The sequence below is a fragment of the Balaenoptera physalus genome (genome assembly GCF_965194825.1).
Source record: "Balaenoptera physalus genome assembly, chromosome: 20".
NCBI classification, from domain to species: Eukaryota; Metazoa; Chordata; class Mammalia; order Artiodactyla; family Balaenopteridae; genus Balaenoptera; species Balaenoptera physalus.
The window spans coordinates 49,695,705-49,717,686 of NC_138901.1; the positions used below are offsets into that span (position 1 = coordinate 49,695,705).

The 21,982-nt window shown below is 37.1% G+C and overlaps 1 protein-coding gene across 8 annotated transcripts in view; it reads right to left on the reverse strand.

The window, feature by feature from the left end:
* Positions 1–21,982, reverse strand: part of SSH2 (slingshot protein phosphatase 2) — a 242,145-nt gene that overhangs the window by 121,906 nt on the left and 98,257 nt on the right. For all 8 annotated transcript variants that reach the window (XM_082443406.1, XM_082443410.1, XM_082443407.1 and 5 more), the window contains one exon: positions 19,595–19,638. In XM_082443406.1, coding sequence (XP_082299532.1) covers positions 19,595–19,638 — 44 coding nt within the window. The remainder of the gene's footprint in view (positions 1–19,594; positions 19,639–21,982) is intronic.

Genomic DNA, 21,982 nt, shown 5'->3' on the forward strand with positions numbered 1-21,982 from the left:
ATCTACAAACAATAAATGCTGGAGAGGGTGTGGAGAAAAGGGAACCCTCTTGCACTGTTGGTGGGAATGTAAATTGATACAGCCACTATGGAGAACAGCATGGAGGTTCCTTAAAAAACTAAAAATAGAACTACCATACCACCCAGCAATCCCACTACTGGGCATATACCCTGAGAAAATCATAATTCAAAAAGAGTCATGTACCACAATGTTCATTGCAGCTCTATTTACAATAGCCAGGACATGAAAGCAACCTAAGTGTCCATCGACAGATGAATGGATAAAGAAGATGTGGCACATATATACAATGGAATATTACCCAGCCATAAAAAGAAATGAAATTGAGTTATTTGTAGTGAGGCGGATGGACCTAGAGTCTGTCATACAGAGTGAAGTAAGTCAGAAAGAGAAAAACAAATACCGTATGCTAACACATATATATGGACTCTAAAAAAAAAAAAAAAATGGTTCTGAAGAACCTAGGGTCAGGACAGGAATAAAGACAAACACGCAGACGCAGAGAATGGACTTGAGGACACGGGGAGTGGGAAGGGTAAGCTGGTACGAAGTGAGAGAGTGGCATGGACATATATACACTACCAAATGTAAAATAGATAGCTAGTGGGAAGCAGCCACATAGCACAGAGAGATCAGCTCGTGCTTTGTGACCACCTAGAGGGGTGGGATAGGGAGGGTGGGAGGGAGACGCAAGAGGGGGGAGATATGGGGATGTATGTATATGTATAGCTGATTCACTTTGTTATAAAGCAGATACTAACACACCATTGTAAAGCAATTATACTTCAAGAAAGATGTTAAAAAAAGAAAAAGAAAAGAGATGAACAGGGTAAGAATTGCTGGTGAAACCAACTGGGATACTATGGGCAGAGTGTATAAGGAGAACCAGCAAAGAATGACGATAAGAAAGCCAAAGGAGGTGAGAACTGCAGAGAAGAATGGTCAATAGTGTCATTTAAGATGGGGATCAAAAATTATTCACTGGCAATCTTAACAAGAACAGCAGTTTGAGTAGTGGAGGAAAAAAAAAGTCAGATTTCATGGGTTAAACAGTGAATGTGAGTTGACAAAGGAGGCAGTAAATACAGACTGTCCTTTCAAGAAATCAAAATAAACTTGTAGTTTGAGGTGAAAACAAGGTTATGGGATGGTATTTTAAAATTATATTTTAATTTCTTTTAGTCTGATAAAGACCTGACCGTGTTTATAAGATGAGGGAAACAAGCCAACAGAGAGAGGTAAAACATTGTATTTAACCCTATGACAAATTAAAACATTAAATAATAGTCACAATAAATCTTGATAAAGGATACAATATTTAAAGAGTCTAAACTCCATGAAACAGGAATATTTTTACCAAAGGTATAGATGCCAATAAGACCATTAGAATGCTTTGCAGATTAAAAACCTTCCAAAAATGTGTTCACATACTTGAACCTTAAAGATCCGTATCAAGTTGGCTCAGAAGTCATTTTCCAGAAATTTCTAGAATGGCAGAGAAATGTAATTGTGTGTGTGTGTGTGTGTGTGTGTGTGTGTGTGTGTTAAGGATAATTTAATTTCTCATTCTCGACATATGCTTGACATCTAAAGAGATCTGCATAGGCTTATTTTCTGCTACATGGCATTAAGAGTTTAAAATACCCCCAAATAAATTACAGTATGTAAAAAATAAACAAAAGCCTAGAGTGAGGAGAGATTAGGGGGTAATTCAGTTAATGAGCTTTACGTGGTGGAATCTGGTATTCTAAAAATTGAGCTCCTGCATAGTTACCTTATCGCACACAGTTAAGGGACTTGGAATTTCATATGTAACTTCTGGCCAGCAGGTTATTTTTTAAAAAATAAGAACCATTTCTTCTTTTCAATCACAGGTAAAATCTCCAACTTAAAAATAGTAACACACGTGAACTTCTTATTGGCATCATATTTTTAATGTAATTATTTGTAATCTTCCCAAATATGCCTTTCCTATATTCTACATGGCCTGTATTTTCCTGTCCCAGAGGGTATCAATTATAAATATTTTATGTGGCTAAAGACGCAGCAGCAACGTATGTGTGTGTGTGTGTGTGTGTGTGTGTGTGTGTGTGAGAGTGTGTATGTAACGTATATATGTTATAGCTCATCCTTTTAACAGAAAGCTTAGAGTTTGGTTTTCTTACAATTAAGTCATTTGGTATTCTGTAGAATTTACATACCAATCTACCTAAGACAATCACCATTTAACTCAGTTGAACACTAAAAGTGATTTCATTGATTACATGTTCCAGCTGTTAAGAGGAATAGTTTTGCAAAACAAAACAAACAAAAAAACACTGGCCTGCCAGTTATATTTAAATTTAGTTGAGGGCTTCCCTGGTGGCGCAGTGGTTGAGAATCTGCCTGCCAATGCACGGGACACGGGTTCGAGCCCTGGTCTGGGAAGATCCCACATGCCACGGAGCAACTGAGCCCGTGAGCCACAACTACTGAGCCTGCGCGTCTGGAGCCTGTGCTCCGCAAAAAGAGAGGCCGCGATAGTGAGAGGCCCGCGCACCGCGATGAAGAGTGGACCCCGCTTGCCGCAACTAAAGAAAGCCCTCGCACAGAAACGAAGACCCAACACAGCCATAAATAAATAAAATAAATAAATTTAAATTTAGTTGAAAACCTTAATGTATCAACTGCCTTTTTTTTTTTTTTTTTAAGGGGGGATGAAGAACTAGGCTATAGTGATTCTGAAGGTTTCTGAAATACTGTAAAGATTTACTTGTTTATTATGGACATAAAATTATGATCCTACTTTTAGAAGAGCTCAGTTTATAATAATAAAAAGGAATATTAGTAATAATAATAATAATAGTTACCACTTGTTGAGTGCCTATTATTGTGATAGGCACTTAACCTTTGTATCTCAAATCCTTGTTTCTGTTATAGAGTTGAGGAAATGGGCTCAAAGAGCCTAAGTATCTTTTCCCAAAGCCTGAAAATCGGTGGAAAGTATGGTTCTTTATTCATTCCTTCTACAGAAAACTAATGAGTACCATCTATGTGCCAGAATTTAAGGATACAATCATGAACAAGATATTGTCTTTGCTCTCACTCAGTTTAAGTGGCAAGAACAGACAACAAGTAATGTGTAACAACAGTGTTGGAAGTGCTGTGAAAGGGAAGCAGAGAGTTCCGTTAGAGCATGAGGTGAGAATTTTTCCACTGAAGAGTAAGGATTATTATAAGCAAAGGTGGCTCATAACCAATTATGTGTTTTTTTTTTATTTTAATTAATTAATTTATTTATTTTTGGCTGTGTTGGGTCTTCGTTTCTGTGCGAGGGCTTTCTCTAGTTGCGGCAAGCGGGGGCCACTCTTCATCGCGGTGCGCGCGCCTCTCACTATCGTGGTCTCTCTTGTTGCGGAGCACAGGCTCCAGACGCGCAGGCTCAGTAGTTGTGGCTCACAGGCCTAGTTGCTCTGCAGCATGTGGGATCTTCCCAGACCACGGCTCGAACCCGTGTCCCCTGCATTGGCAGGCAGACTCTCAACCGCTGCGCCACCAGGGAAGCCCCCAATTATGTGTTTTAAATAGTTTCTAAATTTCCTGACCTTTTGTTTGGTGTATTGGCAGAACAGCTGTTTTAGGGTTGGTTTAGGTAATCCATAACAGGTCCTTTCTTCTTCCTCCAAATGGGTCCTTGGCTTGGGGAAATTCTCAGTGAATAATTAATACCAGAATAGTCTGCCAGTTATGTTTATTAATACAATTTTTTTTTGCCTCAGGATGGTGGAATAGCAGTGAGTCAGAGAAGCAGATGAGTCTGTGCTCAATAAATATTCATTGATGAATGAAGCAAGAAGATCAGTACCTTTAAACAGGGTTTTACAAATAGCATCCAATGGCTGTGACTTTAGGTAATCATCCAGGTTGAATCAGATTTGACTTACTGACTCAGAGATGGGAAGCTCCCATTTCTAATTCAATACTAGGCTTATACTAAATAAGAACTTTATTGGTATATGAAGTGTGACAATTTCTCTTCTTGCTTTTCCTCAGTAAATGATCTTAATATTATATGATGTAAACGGTGTCAGTCATAGTACAGAGTTAGAGAAATTAGGCTGTGAGTTTGTGAAATTAAAATGGAACAGAAATAAGAAAATACTAGTGAAAGTACATCACTTTATATCTTGCCTTAATACTTGGTGCTTGATATTCATTTAAGCTTTCCTATAAACAATTCTATTTGCATTTTCAACAATCCTATAGGATAGATGGGCAGATGCTATCCTCATTTTACAGATAGACAGGAAGGCTCAAACAGAAGTGAATTTTTATCCATAGAAATATTATTATAATGATGATAGAAAAAATAATGTAGTCCAATTCTCTGCCATTACACAGGTATAATAAAAAATGTTTGATGCTTATAATTTATATACATTTATATATATTTCGTTTTAGATTACAGTTTGAAAAACAGATGCTGCGCTGGGGTAAGTTTTCACTTTTACTTGGGAAATCTTTTGTTTTTCAGAAATCTTGTTCTCTAATCACCTGATGAAAATATAGCAAGCATTTTGAACTATCTTTTCTAAAGACTAATAGTCTACAAATAATACTAATATTCAACACATCAGTTCTAATAAACGCTTTACTCATCATCTTCTGAGATAATTAAATATGAATGTTGAAGTGATATGGAATTTGATGATGGCGGCAATTTGAGAGTTCATTTGAGTTATAATAGGAAATCTTTCTGTAGTGTTTATTTCCTTTAAAATATGTTTAACACAAACACACAGGTGATACATAAATACATATATATAATTTTTCTTACTCTGAAATATGTACTTGTGTGTGTGTATACCCTGTGTGTGTACAAACACATACATATGTATATGTAGATATACTTCAGGCTAAGAAAAATCATGAATTTCAGGAGTTCCTACAGTTCATACTGTTTAAACCCATAAGCACAAGAATATCAGAAGGAGAGAAGAAAATAAAAACTTGACCTTATACTGAACTCAGCAGTTCTGATATTCAGTGTTCAGAATAAACCTTTCCTAATAGCCTCTTATCCCTTCATCCAAAACAAATAACTTGTAGTGAACAAGAAAGGAAGTATATTAACTTTATTAATTTTTTAAAGTTTCCTGAAAATTTTCTGGAGGAAGGTAGATTCTGATTTTGGGAACTGCAGTGGGAGTGTAGAGAAGTAGGGAAAAGGATGAGCAAATCTTTGATTCTTTTTTGTAGGCTACTTTTTAAAAAAATGAAATTAATTACACCTTTTATTCATTTGGGAAAATCATTTTTGGAGAAGGTACCAGCATTACAGAAAGTTAATCATCCAGCCATGAATTACTTTTAAAGCCACAAGATGGATTTTTTTATCAAGTTTCCCTAGCTTCAACTCATATATTTATCATTCATTTGCTCAGTAATTTAACAATTAGGTAATGCATGCCTACTGGTTGCCAGGGCTCGGCCTGGATCTTGGGAATGTAAAACCAAGGCATGCATGGGAGCCGACGGCATATGAGGGGAGACAAACAAGAGTGTGAAAAATGATGAAGTCCTTCCTTAGAGAAAATTACTATGAACTTTTCAATGTTAATTTTATTCACCAAATTAATATACAACAGACTTGCAAAATTCAACACAGTTTTAAAGTAGGATTAACAGCAAGTACACTTTTTCATGAGTGAGTGAAACTATTTTCTTTTTTTTTTTGGATATATGGTTGTCTTTTATTTGTATGTTCTGATTCGTTGTTGTTGTTGATGATGAAAAGAAAAGAAAATCCTTAATATAGTAGCTCTCCTGTCCTGGATGTATGCATTCAAACTCATTCCCTGGGTTTCCTTGGCTGCACTGTTTTTTCTGTAGGTAGGGCCTTATCCTGAGATAATACCACTTGATGGTCTTGCTGAATTAGTAAAGCCAATGCCAAAACAAGTCATCAATACTTTATCTCTGCCCTTGAGTTCTTCACAACATGGCTTTATTTTAAAATTTTAAACATAATCTGGAAAAAACTCTTCAAATGCCTCAAAAACTATGGTAAGGGGAAGACAGCAGGGCTAGCAGGACTTTGGAGCACGAGCAGCCTCTAGGATCAGGCTATAGTTAGTAGAATCTACACATTTGCCTGTTTAGACTCCTTCCAGCAGCAGCTTGGTTGGCATAGTTTCTGCCGAGATCCACTGGAGCACTGCTGCCCCTGGCCCTGAGGGTTGAAGGCCAGTTCAGCACTCAGGAAGGTTCTTTTGGTGGTCTTGGCAAAAAGTGATAGCCCCAAGCCCAGAGCCTTCCCAGGGTTGGCCCCTTTCACATGGTCTGCATAAATAAAGAAAGAAAATGTTGACGGTGCTCCCTCAAGTGCCACAATTTGGTTAGTCATTGAAGGTTATACATCTATGGAGTAGCCCTCTAATACTTTTGATTTATCTAGGATCTGTGAGCTGAATAGGTCTCAAGACCTTCCTTATAAGACATGAGAAAAATACTTCGCCACCTCTAGGAGGCATCCCCATTGCATAGTCTTTAGTTCAAAGGATTCACTCATCAATCTCAAACTGTTTCCACACAGGGCTGTGGTCATAAAGAGCCAAGCAAAGAAGGCTTTGGAGGTAACAGCCTCTACTGCGATGGGCACTGTAGTTGTGTTCTATTAACTCACCATAAAAAGGCCTAGTTGATAATAAAAGGGCGCACTAATTTGGTTTACTTCCATTGGAAAACCAATAATTGTTTTGTCCAGCAGCCTTATGACATTGGCTTCAAAATCTCTGAGGCCTGGGTTGGGGTCTTTGGCCTGGGTTTTTTGGACCTTGATGGGATGGACAGACTGATGCAAGAAGTTGCAACACACATAGCTGAAAAAGTACATCTGGATTGTCATGTGGGTGCCATGGAGGTATTGTACCCACATACAGAGCACTGCAGATGATGGTAGTACCTGTGGCTTTCTCTCTCTCTTGCAGCTCACTGACAATGTCTTTTTAAAAGGATAAACTTAAAAAAGAATATTTGCATAGCACTTTGCGATTACTGAAAGTAGACGTTTTCTTTTAACTCAAAAAGGTACAGAAACATATTGGATTGTGGTTAAAATTAAAAATTCATTGCTATTATCAGTTATTTAATTGTTAGATCTTATAACTTACAGCACTATCTAGTTCTTATAGGGAGATGTCTCCTTGGTTTTAGTAGTTAATACATAAATAATTGTTAATTACTGAGAACTTTTTATTTTGCTCGAGGCATAATTTTACATTTTTAACCTTCCTGTTTGAAGACTCACGCTTTACCTATAAAATGTTGTTGTATATTTGTCAATTATTCCTTAATACATTTTTTAAAGTATCAATTTTATTTAAGGACAACCTAGGAATTTGTCCATTTCATCTAGATTATCCAATCTGTTGGTGTACAATTGTTCATAGTACACTTTCATAATCCTTTTTATTTCTGTAGAATCAGTAGTAATGTCCCCACTTTTATTGCTGATTTTAGTAAATTTTTTAAATAATTTAATTAAATTAATTTATTTATTTTTGGCTGCGCTGGGTCTTTGTTGCTGCACACAGGCTTTCTCTAGTTGCAGTGAGCGGGGGCTACTCTTTGTTGCAGTGAGCAGGCTTCTCATTGTGGTGGCTTCTCTTGTTGCAGAGCACAGGCTCTAGGTGCATGGGCTTCAGTAGTTGTGGCTCGCGGGCTCTAGAGCGCAGGCTCAGTAGTTGTGGCGCACGGGCTTAGTTGCTCCGCGGCATGTGGGATCTTCCCGGACCAGGGCTCGAACCCGTGTCCCCTGCATTGGCAGGTGGATTCTTAACCACTGCACCACCAGGGAAGCCCCAGTAAGTTTTTTTTTAATTTTATTTTTTGGCCGCGTGGCATGTGGGATCTTAGTTCCCTGACCAGGGATAGAACCCGCGTCCCCTGCATTGGAAGCGTGGAGTCTTAACCTCTGCACTGCCAGGAAAGTCCTGATTTTAGTAATTTTAGTCTTCTCTCATTTATTCTTAGTCCATCTAGCACCAAAATTTGTCAGTTTTGTTGATCTTTTTGAAGAACGAACTTTCTGTTTCATCGATTATCTCTATTGATTTTCTAGTCTCTACTTCATTTATCTCTGCTCTAATCTTTATTATTTCCTTCGTTCTGTTAGCTTTGGGTTTGGTTTGTTCTTCTTTTTCTAGTTCCTTCAGGTGTAAGGTTGGTTTGTTGATTTGAGATCCTTCTTACTTTTCAATGTAAAAATTTTTAGCTATAAATTTCCCCCTTAGCACTGCTCTTGCTGTGTGTTTCCTGTAAATTTTGGTATGCTGTGTTGTTTTCATTTGACTCTTAAGTATTTTCTAATTTCCCTTGTAATTTCTTCTTTGATGCACTGGTTGTTTAAAAGTGTGTTGTTTAATTTTCATAATTTTCCCGTTTTCCTTTTGTTACTGATTTCTAACTGCATTCCATTGTGATCTTAGAAGACACTCTGTATGAGATCTATCTTTTAAAATCTATTGAGACTTAATCTGCGGCCTAACATATGGTCCATCTTGGAAAATGTCCCATGTGCACTTGAGAAGAATGTATATTCTACTGTTGTTGGGTAGTGTTCTGTATATGTCTGTTAGATCTAGTTGGTTTATTGTGTTAAGTCTTCTATTTCCTTACTTATCTTTTGTCTGATTGTTCTATACATTATTTTCAGGGTGGTAATGAAGTCTCCAACTATTATTATAGAACTGTCTATTTCTCCCTTCAATTCTGTTTTTGCTTCATACATTTTGATGGTTTGTCATTAAGTGCATAAATGTTTATAACTGTTATATTTTCTTGCTGCACCAAATCTTTTGTTAATACAGAACATCCCTCTTTGTCTCTTGTAATCTTTTTGATTTGAAGTCTACTTTATCTGATAATTAGTACAGTCACCCCTGTTCTCTCCTGGTTACTATTTGCATAGAATATCTTTTTCCATCCTTTTACTTTCAACCTGATTGTGTCTTTGGATCTCAAGTGAGTCTCTTGTAGTTGGGTCATGTATTTTTTATCCCTTATGCCAATCTCTGTCTTTTGTTTGAAGAGTTTCATGGACTCATTTACACTTAATTACTGATAATAAAGGACTTGCTTCTCTCATTGTGCTATTTATTTTACACATGCCTTAAAGCTTTTTTTGTCCCTTATTTCCCCATATTACTGTCTTCTTTTGTGTTTTGTTGAGTTTTTGTAGTGAAATGTTTAAATTCCTTTCTCATTTCCTTTTGTGTATGTTCTATAGCTAATTTCTTTGTGGTTATCATAGGATTACACTTAACAACCTAAAGTTTTAACACTCTGAATTCAACTTATACCAGCTTAGCTTCAATAACGTACAAAAACTCTGTTCGTTTACAGCTGTCTCCACTCCTTTCAGTTTCTGATGTCACAACACCATTATTCATGGTGTCCCAAAACATAAACTAATAATTCTTTTAAATGCATTAGTCTCTTAAATTATGTATAAAACAAGATTTGGAGTTATAAACCAGAGTTACAGAAACACTAGCTTTTACACTAATCATTGGGGGTTTTTTAGTTTAAATGTATTAGTCTCTTAAATCACGCAGAAAATAAAAAGTGCAGTTACAAACCAAGGATACAATAATACTAGCTTTTATAATTGCTCATGTATTTACCTTTACTGAAATCTTTATATCTCCATATGGCTTTGAGTTACTATCTGACGTCCTTTCATTTTACCTTACAGGAAGCCCTTGGGCATTTCCTGTAGGGCAGGTCTAGTGGTCATAAACTCCCTCAGCTTTTATTTATTTGGAATATCTTAACTTCTCTTTCTCTTTTGAAGGGCAGTTTTGCCAGATATAGGATTCTTGGTTGACCGTTTTCTTCTTTTAGAACTTTGAATATATTGGCCCATTGTCTTTTGGCCTCCAAAGTTTCTGATAAGAAAACTTCTGGCCTCCAGATTTCTGATGAGAAATCTGCTGATATTCTTCTTGGGGATCCCTTGTATGTGATGAAGCACTTCTTTCTTGATGCTTTCAAGATTCTTTCTGTGTCTTTGTCTTTTGAAAGTTTTATTATAATGTGTCTCAGTGTGGGTCTCTTTGAGTTCATCTTACTTGGAGTTTGTTGAGCTTCTTGGATATTTATACTGTGTCTTTCAACAAATTTGGGAAGGTTTTTTTTGTTGTTGTTGTTGATTTTTGGCTGTGCCACGTGGCTTGCAGGATCTCAGTTCCCGAACCAGGGATTGAACCTGGGCCACCACAGTGAGAGCCTGGAATCCTAACCACTAGGCCACCAGGGAACACCCACATTTGGGAAGTTTTTAGCCATTATTTCTTTAAAATATTTGCTCTGGCTCTTTCTCTCTCATCCTTCCGTGTCTCCCATGATATGTATGTTGGTCCTCTTGATGATGTCCCATAAGTCCCTTAAGTTCTGCTTGCTTTTATTCAGTCCTTTTTCTTTCTATTCCTCAGACTTGATCATTTCCATTGTCCTATCTTCAAGTTTGATGATCTTTTCTCTTGCCTGCTCAAATCTGCCTCTGAATCCATCCAGCGAATTTTTAATTTTACTGTAATTTTCAGCTCCAGAAGCTCTTTTTTGGTTTCTTTTTAGATTTTCTATCTCCTTATTGACATTTCCATTTTGTTCACCCATCATTTTCATAACTTCCTCCACATTTTCCTTTAGTTCTTTGAACATCTTTAAGATGGTTGTTTTAAAGTCTTTGTATAGTATATCTGCCATTAGGTCTTTTTCAGGGACAGTTTCTGCTATTTTTTTTCTTTTGAATGGGTCATACTTTACTGTTTTTTGTATGCCTTGTGATTTTTTTGTTGAACACTGGACATTTGAATCTAATAATGTGGTAACTTTGGAAATCAGATTCTCCACCTTCCCCAGGGTTTACTATTTTTTTGTTATTGTTTTTGTTTTTTTGATTGCTGTAGGCCATCTCTCTGCCAAGGATCAGTCTGAGATGTAAGCTTAAGGTCTTCTCAGGTCTTTTCTGAGCCCTTCCCTAGGCATATGTGGACACATTCTAATTTTCCCCCTATATGAGCTGTTTTTGAAGTCCTCTCTTTAATGTCTGACTCCCAAAAGGTGGAAAGGCAAAAAGTGAAGGGGGAGAAAAAAAGGGTGCTAGCCCTTTAAATCCCTGGATGTCACTTCAGCATGAGGGAGAGGGGCTTGCAACAAAGGGGGGAGATGCAGCAACACTGGCTGCCTGCCCCTTTGTCTGCACCTCTATGATCATAAGTGGCACTCAGTTATCAGATCACAGATCCCTGATATCTGGAGGACAGGGTCTTTTTTGCCCACCCCATCTTATATGAGCCGTGTGCAAGCTACACCAGGAACATGTGCACAGCTGCCTACCATGTGGCTGAGGGGGAGGGATGGATAGCTCCTAAGAGCTAAAAGCTGAAATTGACCACAATTTACCCTCCAGTTCTTCCCCTAGTAGTTGCAGGCCTTCAACAGACTCCAGAGTTCCAAAATAGTTACGTCAGACAGATTCTGCCAGTGCAATTTGTTGTCGAGGTGGAGAGCCAGATTCCTGGTGCTTCCTACTCCACTATCTTCCCAGAATCCTTTCCCAGCAGTAATAGGTATTTGACACTTTATTAGTCTCTGGAGTTTTATACTATAAGAAAACAACTTTTCAAAAACTTACTTTGGCAAAGTCAAGAATTGAGGGGAAATTGTTTTCTCTTTTTTTTTTTTTTTTTAATACCCTGAAGAATAACATCTGGGGGGGAAAAAGCAAAATTATTAAAAGAAAAAAACCAAGTAAAATTATTTACCTAGCTTTAAAAGATATACCTAATTTCATTATGGCTGCAATAATTAGTTTGCTTTTCAAGTCAGATTTAAGAGAAATGCCTATCGTAGCTACCAGAAGCAGAACATGTCAGATAAATATAAAAGAGAATCTGTGAATACATTCTTCAGAAACACAGAGTACTTCAGGGAAGTGAAAATTCTTACTCTTGTTGAGTGGCTAGGAAAAGAACCTTTCAAAGTGTGCACTTACCAATTTAAAGGGGCTACTCCATACAGTGGCAGAACTCAAGAAGATGAGAGGATAGCTCACTACATCCCCTGGTGGCCACATCAAAATATTTATAAACAGCTGAAAGTTCTCTGGATCAGAATAGTAACCCATATGGTGGGAGGTGGAGATTCAGACTTCAGGAGGGCCAAAAGCAAAAGATGAGGAGCTTCACTATCATCAGTTAGAGATGGTTTTTAAATACATGGAAAGCTCTACTTTTGTAAATCAATCAATCACATATACACACATATTCTGCTATAAGTTCAATAAAAGCCTTCTCCATGAAATATTAATATCATCATTCTGTTTCTTAAAATAGAAAAGTGAGGTGAGGGGGGCATCTTACTATCAAATGGCTCAGAAAAAAAAGTTCCTTGTACTGTATCAACAATTTTTCTATGAGACTCCTTCAAAATTAAAAAATATACATATGAGGATAAATTATCAGTTCATTTTTACAGCAGACATTTCCTCTTTACCACTTTTTTTTTTATTTTAAGTAGAATACTCTTATTCTCTAGGTTAACAAATTCTTTAACTAAAACATATACTCAGGTAGAAGTACATCTGTTTTCCTTCCACAGCCTAAAGATGGGCAATGTAGTATTTACTGTCATTATGATATTTAAATCCATACAAAAATTATTTCACTAAATAGGCTGAAATTAAATGAAGTCATATCTCAAAACTAAAAAAATAAACAGAGCAAATGCAAGAGAAAGAGAACTTCACAAGGTACCAAATAGAGATCTGGAAGAAAGAGTTGGACACAAAATGAATGCATTAGTAACACTGTACCATTGTGAAATTATAACTTACACAAAGACATGCCCTGATTCCATGTTTTCTTTCAGCCGTCTTCAAGCTGTTTCCACTTGACTACTGCCCTGTTGCCTCACATGTTCAAAGGTGAACTCTTTATATGTGTTCACAGAAGTTCTCTTTTTCAACTATATCATTTCTAGTAAAGATATCAACCAATATTCTATTCTCTTTCATTCATTCATTCATTCAACAAGCATTTACTGAGTGGTAACTACAGGCTAATTGCTGTGGATACTGAGATAAAAGACACAGTTCCTGTCCTTATGCTGCTGTCAGTTGGAAGTGATTGCCCACCTCTAGCCATTTGCCTGCAACAGCTTCCTGAGTCATTTTCCTGCCTCCTCTCATACTGCATAACACTGGCAGACTCTTTTCTGGCATTCATGCCATTCTTCTAGACAAAGATCTATCAAATCAAAACTCCTCTGCTCTTAAGATATAGACAATTGTCTTCTTATTGTCCCTGGAACACATTAGCACCTACTTCCAGACTTCTGGGGATATCCTCCCACTCTCCCCATCCTCCTATATTTGGAATGCTCTTCTTCTGTTCTCCTATCTAATCCCATTCGTTCAAGACCCAACTCTTCCCAGGATATTTTCTGATACTCCTCTGGCCCACACTGCTTGCTCTCTCTCTTCCCCACCTGCAACAAAACTTTCATTGTTAGGTTTGAAGTACTTAAGAGAAAATAACACGTTTTCAAAGGTGCAGAACTTTTTCAGTAGATGGTAAGGAATTCTTTATGTCTAAGAAAAACTGAAGAGGAAGAAATTACGTTTAAAAACAGGAGAGGTTTAGGGCTAAACATGCAAAATAACTACACATTCAGAGTAACTAAAAATAGTAACAAATATTATACATGTTGCTTGAGTTGAGGGGAGAAAACATAAAAACCGTCCTGAGTGGCTTAAACATTCATTTGCCTAAAAAAAAGTAGTACGGGGGGTGGGTGGGATTTCTTTGAGATGTTTGAAACTATATTATTGTACAATACTATAAATTGCTGACCCAAAAGACAATTTCCTAAAGGTTATTCCTTTTCTCTTTACTTTATACAATTCTTAGCTTAGAGTAGATATATACAGAAATGGGAGAATTCTACTATAATTAAAATATTTTCCAAGTTTAGATCTAAGGTACTTTGTTTCCTTCCACAACTAGTCACCTTAAAAAAGATGTCTTGGGATTTCAAGATTTATTTCAATGGCATCTTTCTTTTGCTCACTTTTATTTATTATCTTGCAATTTTATTAGGTTGACTCATATGAGATAGCCATTTATAAATCAAAATGGTTGAATATTGGTGTGTTATATGGTTTCGTTTTATAGTTACCTTCCTGGCTGTTCCCAAGTCAGCAAAGTGGGTTATGACACAAGAAGACGAAAAGCTATCAGTTCATAAATATGCAAAAGAAAAGGCTAGAGGGACTTCCCTGGTGGCACAGTGGTTAAGAATCCGCCTGCCAATGCAGGGGACATGGGTTCAAGCCCTGGTCCAGGAAGATCCCACATGCCACGGAGCAACTAAGCCTGTGAGCCACAACTACTGAGCCTGTGCTCTAGAGCCCGTGAGCCACAACTACTGAGGGCACGTGCCACAACTACTGAAGCCCACACGCCTAGAGCCCATACTCTGCAACAAGAGAAGCCACCGCAATGAGAAGCCCGCGCACCGCAACGAAGAGTAGCCCCCACTCGCTACAACTAGAGAAAGCCTGTGCGCAGCAACTAAGACCCAACACAGCCAAAAATAAATAAATAAATTTATAAAGAAAAAAAAAGGACAAGACTGGAACTGAATTTCATCCATTTATATTTTTATCAAAAAGGTAATAATACACAACCTGATTTTTAGCTCTACAATTATTATTTTTTTATGCTTATCTCCTGGGAACGACAAAGCAGCGCCAGAGTTAGATATCATAAAAAGGAGCTGGTGTGACACGAGTAGATCATTTGTTTTTTAATTATAGTAAAATACATATAACATAAAATTTGCCCCCTTAAATAACTATTTTTAAGTGTACAAGGCATGAAGTAATTCACACTGTTGTTCGTTGTTCAACTACCACTACCATCCATCTCTAGAACTTTTTTCTCTTCCAAAAATGAAATTCTGTACCCATTAAATAACTCCCTATCCATCCTCCCCTATCCCCTGGCAACCAACATTCTACTTCCCATCTCTGAGAATTCGACTACAGTAGGTACCTCATATAAGTGGAATCATACAATATGTATCCTTCTGGGACTGCCTTTTTTCACTTGGCATAATGTCCTCAAGGTTCATCATAAATTGCAGGATTTCCTACTTTTTTAAGCCTGAATAATATTCCATTATACGTATATATTACATTTTCTTTACCCATTTATCTGTCTATGGATACTTGGGTTGCTTCTACCCTTTGGCTAATAATGTTGCTATGAACATGGGTGCACAAATTTCTCAAGACCCTGTTTTTAGTTATTTTGAGTATATACTCAGAAAGGGAATTGCTGGATCATATGGTAATTTCTAATTTTTTCCCACACATTAACATTTATTAAACATTTTGAGTACTATACACAATAGAAATATTGGTTAGTTATTTCTTTATTAATCAACATTTGGGATGTTTCCAAGTTTAGAAAAAATGTTGCAACAAATACTCTTGGGTCCATCTCTTTGTTCTGGATTAACTTCTAAAAGTGGAAGTTCTGGGTCCAAATCCAGAATATTTTGAATTTTAATTGATACTGCTAACTTACACTCTAAAAAGGTTGTACCAATTTATAAGGCAGAAAATGCTATTTTTTTGGATACTAATAATCTAAATCTTTGCTAACACAATGGTTAAAACATGTTTTAATTTTCACTTTTTAATTCTGTGAAGTTTAGTTTCTAACTTACTAATTTTGGTTTCTAGCAATATTCACACTCAATTCATTACCTCTTTGAATTCTTAATTTTAGCGTGCTTGTTACTAGATTACTCTTTTTTTTTGTAAAGAGCAGCCAATTCTTCCATCATTGTAACATCCCATGGAATCTCAATGAAGATCAGAAACAGAAAATGAGACAGAATGAAGGGAGGCTGTGAACATGAACATTCTCCAAGAAAAGGGAAGAGTACCCCAAAAAGATTCAGAGATCGTCAAGGCTGCTACTCCCACCACACGCCGAGAGTGCGAGGGCTGACAGGCAAGGCTGCCTCCACGTCTGTTTCAAAGGTGCCAGGTAGGTGGGCCCTTGCAGAACACTGCATGGGTGGTACTCCAAGGGAGCCAGAAGTGCAGGGCTGCTCAGGTGATCCCTGGAAATGACACCACTACTCCAGTGAGTCCTGAAGGCAGGACTACTTCCCCACTGGGTTTAGAAGGCACAGTATCAAACCAAAGAGGATTATTCTTGAGCCTTAAGATCTAATGGGATTTGTCTCACTAAGTTTTGGACTTACTTGGGCCCTGTCATCTTTTCTTTCCTTTCTATTTCTCCCTTTTGGAATGGGAATGTCTAGCCTATGCCTGTCCTACCATTGTATTTTAAAGTGTATAATTAATCTGATTCCACAGGTTCATAGCTGGAGAGGAATTTTGCCTCAAGTCTCACCCATATCTTATTTAGATGATATTTAGGTAAGACTTTGGACTTTAGAGTCGATGCTAGAATGAGTTTAAGACCTTTGGGGCTGTTGGGATGTGATGAATATATTTTGTATGTGAGAAGGAGATGAATTTTGGGGGGCATGGGTGGAATGTTATGGACTAAATGTTTATGTGCCCCCCAAATCTGTATGCTGAAGCCAACCTCCAATGTGATGATATTTGGAGATGGGAGCCTTTGGGAGGAAATTAGGGTTAGATGATGACATGAGGGTGTGGCCAACATGATAGGATTGGTGTACATTCAAGAAGAGGAAGCGAGCGGAGCACCCTCTCTCTTACAGCCATGTGAGGACTCAGCAAGAAAGCAGCTGTCTACAAGCCAGGAAGAGGGTTCTCATCAGGAAGCAAATCTGCCAGCACGTTGATCTTGGACTACTAGCCTCCAGACCCGTGAGAAACAAACGTCTGAAACTTAAGCCACTCAATCTATGGTATTTTGTTATAGGAGCCCAAGCTGACTAAGACAGGTTGTTTGTTTTTTTCTTGCTGAGTTGTAAAAGAGTTCTTTTTATACTCTGGATATTAATCCCTTATTAGCTACATGATTTGCAAATATCTTCTCCCATTCTGTGGGTTGCCTTTTCACTCTTTTGTTGTGTTCTTTGATGCACAGAAGTTTTACATTTTGATGCAGTCTAATTTATCTATTTTTGTTATTGTTTTTGCCTGTGAACGTTGGTTTTTAAAGGCAGCATAGTTTGAGCTAATTATACTAAAAGATTACTTTTAACTTATGACTTTCCCAATAAATGATATTTGGTTAAAATAAGAGATTAATGCAACATCTTTTTTTATTACCTGGAATTGGTATTAGTTTCAATGATATACTGTTTTTATGGTTCTTAATGGCTTGACAATTCAGTGCTGTGAATAAGAAAATAGACTTGCATTGCCTCATCATTATGTAATTTTGGGGGACAATTATCCCAGTAGATGCATAAAGAAATTAACCCAGAGATCTTTAAATCTGGCACAATAGAAAATTTAAGAATCCTTTGGAATCCTTTTTCATTCTGATGGGAATAAAGTTATGATGTCTCTGGTAAACAATGAGCTAAAATTTCTTCTAGGTTTCTGTCCCTTAGTCCTATGCAAAAGAATGACACTTCACTGTCAGATCTTCCCTAAGAGACAGTGAGAAATTAAGCTTTAAGCCTAAATTTTTGTGATAAGGCAGGAAAAATATTGCCAATAACCTCAGTTACTGATGAAAAGGAACTATTTTTATATTAAGTTGTGGTTTACACAAGTGAGGTATATATACATCAACAAATACACGATAATTTATCATTAAGGAAGCACGCCCTTTAGCCAGCTTCTCTACAATGAACACGTTTATTGTATCCGTTCTCAGTATCATCTAGAATAGCTCTTGTGATTGAGTTCAGAGGACACAAATTTGGTAGCATTTAAATGACCATCTAGAACTTACCAGGACTATTTCTTGTGGGAGGGAGTTGGTTAAAAAAAACATTTTATTTCACAGACATTTAAACAAATATTTTTAAAAGGCACTTATTTCTTACAAAAGATGTACCCTATTGTGTCACAGTATAATAACGTTTATAACAGGAAAGTTGAATTCCATGCAATCTTGAGAAATTAAAATACCATATAATATAGTTTGTTGCATACAACATTGACATTGTTATTATAGACTTTCAAAGTTTTAAGGATTTCAGTGAATTCTGAACTATTGAATCTTTAATACTACCATAAAAAATTTTAAAGAAGATAACAGAAATGTTATTATATATGTCCTAGATGTCTCTCATAATTTTTTTCTTTTAATGGCAGCAGGTATTGGTATCCTTATAACATGCCCACTATTCCATGAGAGGGAAAAAAAAAATTTCATTGTATTTTAAAAGATTGGGTAAGTTACTTAGTATATTCTTTGTATTGAGGAAGTGAAATATTAACCAATCTGTAAAAATTGCCAAAACCTATCAAAATGAATGACAAAAATAAGTATAAAACCGAAGGCTGAAATGTTCCTTAGTTGACATTTTCCTAAAAGGTAAGGAAAATTTGCTTTTTTATTACCCAAGACAGTTCTAGAGACTTGGGTCTAAAGCTGGGCCAATACTGGCCTTTCTGCATTAAAAAAAGAGAAATCTACCACTTAATTAAAGTAATTAGTTACTTTATTTATTGAGGTATAACTGACGTACAACATTATCTTAGTTTCAGGTGCACAACATAATGCAGTCTACCATTTAAAATCTTTCTGAGTCAGTAACTGGATTCTTAATTTTTTTTTTTTTTTTTGGCTGCGTTGGGTCTTCGTTGCTGGGCATGGGCTTTCTCTAGTTGTGGTGAGCGGGGGCTACTCCTTGTTGCAGTGCACGGGCTTCTCATTGTGGTGCATTCTCTTGCTGCAGAGCACCGGCTCTAGGCACGTGGGCTTCAGTAGTTGCAGCACGCGGCTCACAGGCTCTAGAGCGCAGGCTCAGTAGTTGTGGTGCATGGGCTTAGTTGCTCCATGGCATGTGGGATCTTCCCGGACCAGGGCTCAAACCCATGTCCCCTGCATTGGCAGGCAGATTCTCAACCACTGTGCCACCAGGGAAGTCCCAGTAACTGGATTCTTTTTTTTTTAAAGTATTTATTTATTTATTTATTTATTTATGGCTGTGTTGGGTCTTCGTTTCTGTGCGAGGGCTTTCTCTAGTTGCGGCAAGCGGGGGCCACTCTTCATCGCGGTGCGCGGGCCTCTCACTATCGTGGCCTCTCTTGTTGCGGAGCACAGGCTCCAGACGCGCAGGCTCAGTACTTGTGGCTCACGGGCCCAGCTGCTCCACGGCATATGGAATCTTCCCAGACCAGGGCTCGAACCCGTGTCCCCTGCATTGGCAGGCAGATTCTCAACCACTGCGCCACCAGGGAAGCCCAGTAACTGGATTCTTAAAGTAATTCCATTTTGAGAGACCAACTAAGCATCTTGGAAAACGAGGATAAACTAATCTGACAAGACTGAAAAAGAATTAGAGAAAACACACTAACTACAGAAATACTATAGGATGTAATGAACAAACATACCTCCTGGGCTGTGATCGGCATTCCTCCTCCCCACTGTCTGCCTCCTGTATAGACAGGAAAATGAGAAAAAAAATAATTTAAAACCTGAGGTCTCATAATACCAACAATGTAATTTTACTAAGCTTTACATGTAGGAATATCTCATTGATGCTGTGTACTTAAACTAAATTCTCTCCATAAAAAGTGACTTCAACCAACCCAGGGAGTTGATACATATCAACATAATTTATTCCTGGAGGAAACTTTCACAATAGTCTACAAATTTTTTTTAATAACAAAGTGCTCATAATTAAAAGAATTACCTCTGAAAACCAAATGAAGATGCTAGGTTACTGTTATGTTACTTAAAATTAAAATGAGTGGGTATTCTGACTTTCACCAACAAATCTCATCAAGATGATCTATTAATGATTCTGATCCCCAAAGAACAATCTAAACAATGAACACCATTTTGCAAAGTGCTCATGATCACATCACCATCACCTTAATGGCTACTACTTATTGAGTATTTATAACATGCCAGGTGCCTTGCTCAACACTTTAAGTACATTGTCCAACTTATTCCTTATAAACTCAGAAGGTTGACGGTACCCTAGTTTCACTGATTCTGACACATACACATAAATTGGGATAAATTTACAATCAATGTGACTAAAAAGCACTGAATCATAGTTTAATTGCAATATTTATTTTTTTTTTAGTGGCACATAAAATAACTGAGGGTGTTATACTTATGGCAATTTAGGCTCAATGAAATGTGAATATTTTACAGAAACTGAAATTCACAGAAAGGAAAGAAGTTAAGTTGCTAAAGGAAACTCATGTAGTAAAGCTAGAATTAAAACTGATAAAATACTGTCTCCCAACACATTGAAAAAGCATATCATTCACCCCTCCCTAACCTAGGTTAGGAATTATTATATGTTAAGATACTATACAGATCTTCATGGAGACACGAATAGCAACATGAAGGAAAAGTGAGAAAAGATGAGAGAATTAATGATGTTGAGGTGCTAACTTTTTCTTTAAGTTTGTTCTCTGACATTTTATATTTGCACTCTGGTCACTTTTGCCCTATTTGGCAAACACAAAAATAGGAGGAGAAAAACAATCTCAAACAATACGTGTACTGTCTGCCGATAAGTCACCTACTTTTTTGAGTTTATGGAACCATCCCCATTCACCTCTACATCATTCTACCTCCATTCCTGGGCAGCCACGGCCAGCTCTATAACTTTTATTCCCATTTTATTTTCATTATTGATTTCAGGTATGCCCATTATCTTGCACAAAGGGAAGAAGACAGCAAAGATCCTACCCTCAGAGGGAGGACAGGGGAGCTGTCATGGTATATTACACTCTGCCGACAGGGGAAGTTTTAGGTTCAGAAGTATGCCCTTTAGGAAGTGAAAAGAATGGTGCTAAAATGAAAAGAACCGATCGTCTCTAGAGTCAATAGTCAGAACCTGGAAAGTTTGCAAGAATGAAAATGAGAAGACTCATAAGCAAAGATAAATGTTAGATTTTGGAGCCCAAGGGAACTGTAATAAATAGAAATGATTTCCTGGAATCTCATTTAACAAATAATGCTTCATTATTGTTATCAGTGGTTAATAGATCTCTACTTCTGATGTATTCTTCTCATTTTTTAATTGTATGAAAAATTATACGACAATAGATATATTTAAAATATATGTAAATTATGAGGCACAATAATAAAATGAATACCTGTGAACAACATTCTACTTAAAAGCTAGAATAGTACCAATACCTTTGCATTTACCTGTGTGCTTATTTCCTATCTCCCATTCTTATCCTTCTCCCAAGATGTGAGTACTATCTTGAATTTTTAAAAAAATATTTATTTATTTATTTATTTGGCTGCACCGGGTCTTAGTTGCTGCACGTGGGATCTTCGTTGCCCCATGCGGGATCTTATGTTGCGGCATGCAGGATCTTTAGTTGTGGCATGCGGGATCTAGTTCCCTGACCAGGGATTGAACCCGGGCCCCCTGCATTGGGAGCGCAGAGTCTTAACCACTGGACCACCAGGGAAGTCCCACTATCTTGAATTTTAAGTTTATAATTTTCTTGCTTTCATTCTACTATAAAAAATTTCATACATACAGAAAAGTTGAAACATCTTATAGTGAACCTGTGTATCCACCGTCTGGATTCTACCAGTAATATTTTTTATATTTGCGTTATCACTTCTCTATTCATCTTTCTGCCTCACTGATCAATCCATCTTATTCTTCTGTTGCATTTCAAAGTAGTTTACAGTGTACTTGCCCTTAAATGCACATAATTAGAATTCGGTATTACAGTTCTTTTTTTTCTTTTAAGGTAAAATGTATATACAATGAATTAAATGCACAAATCTTAAGT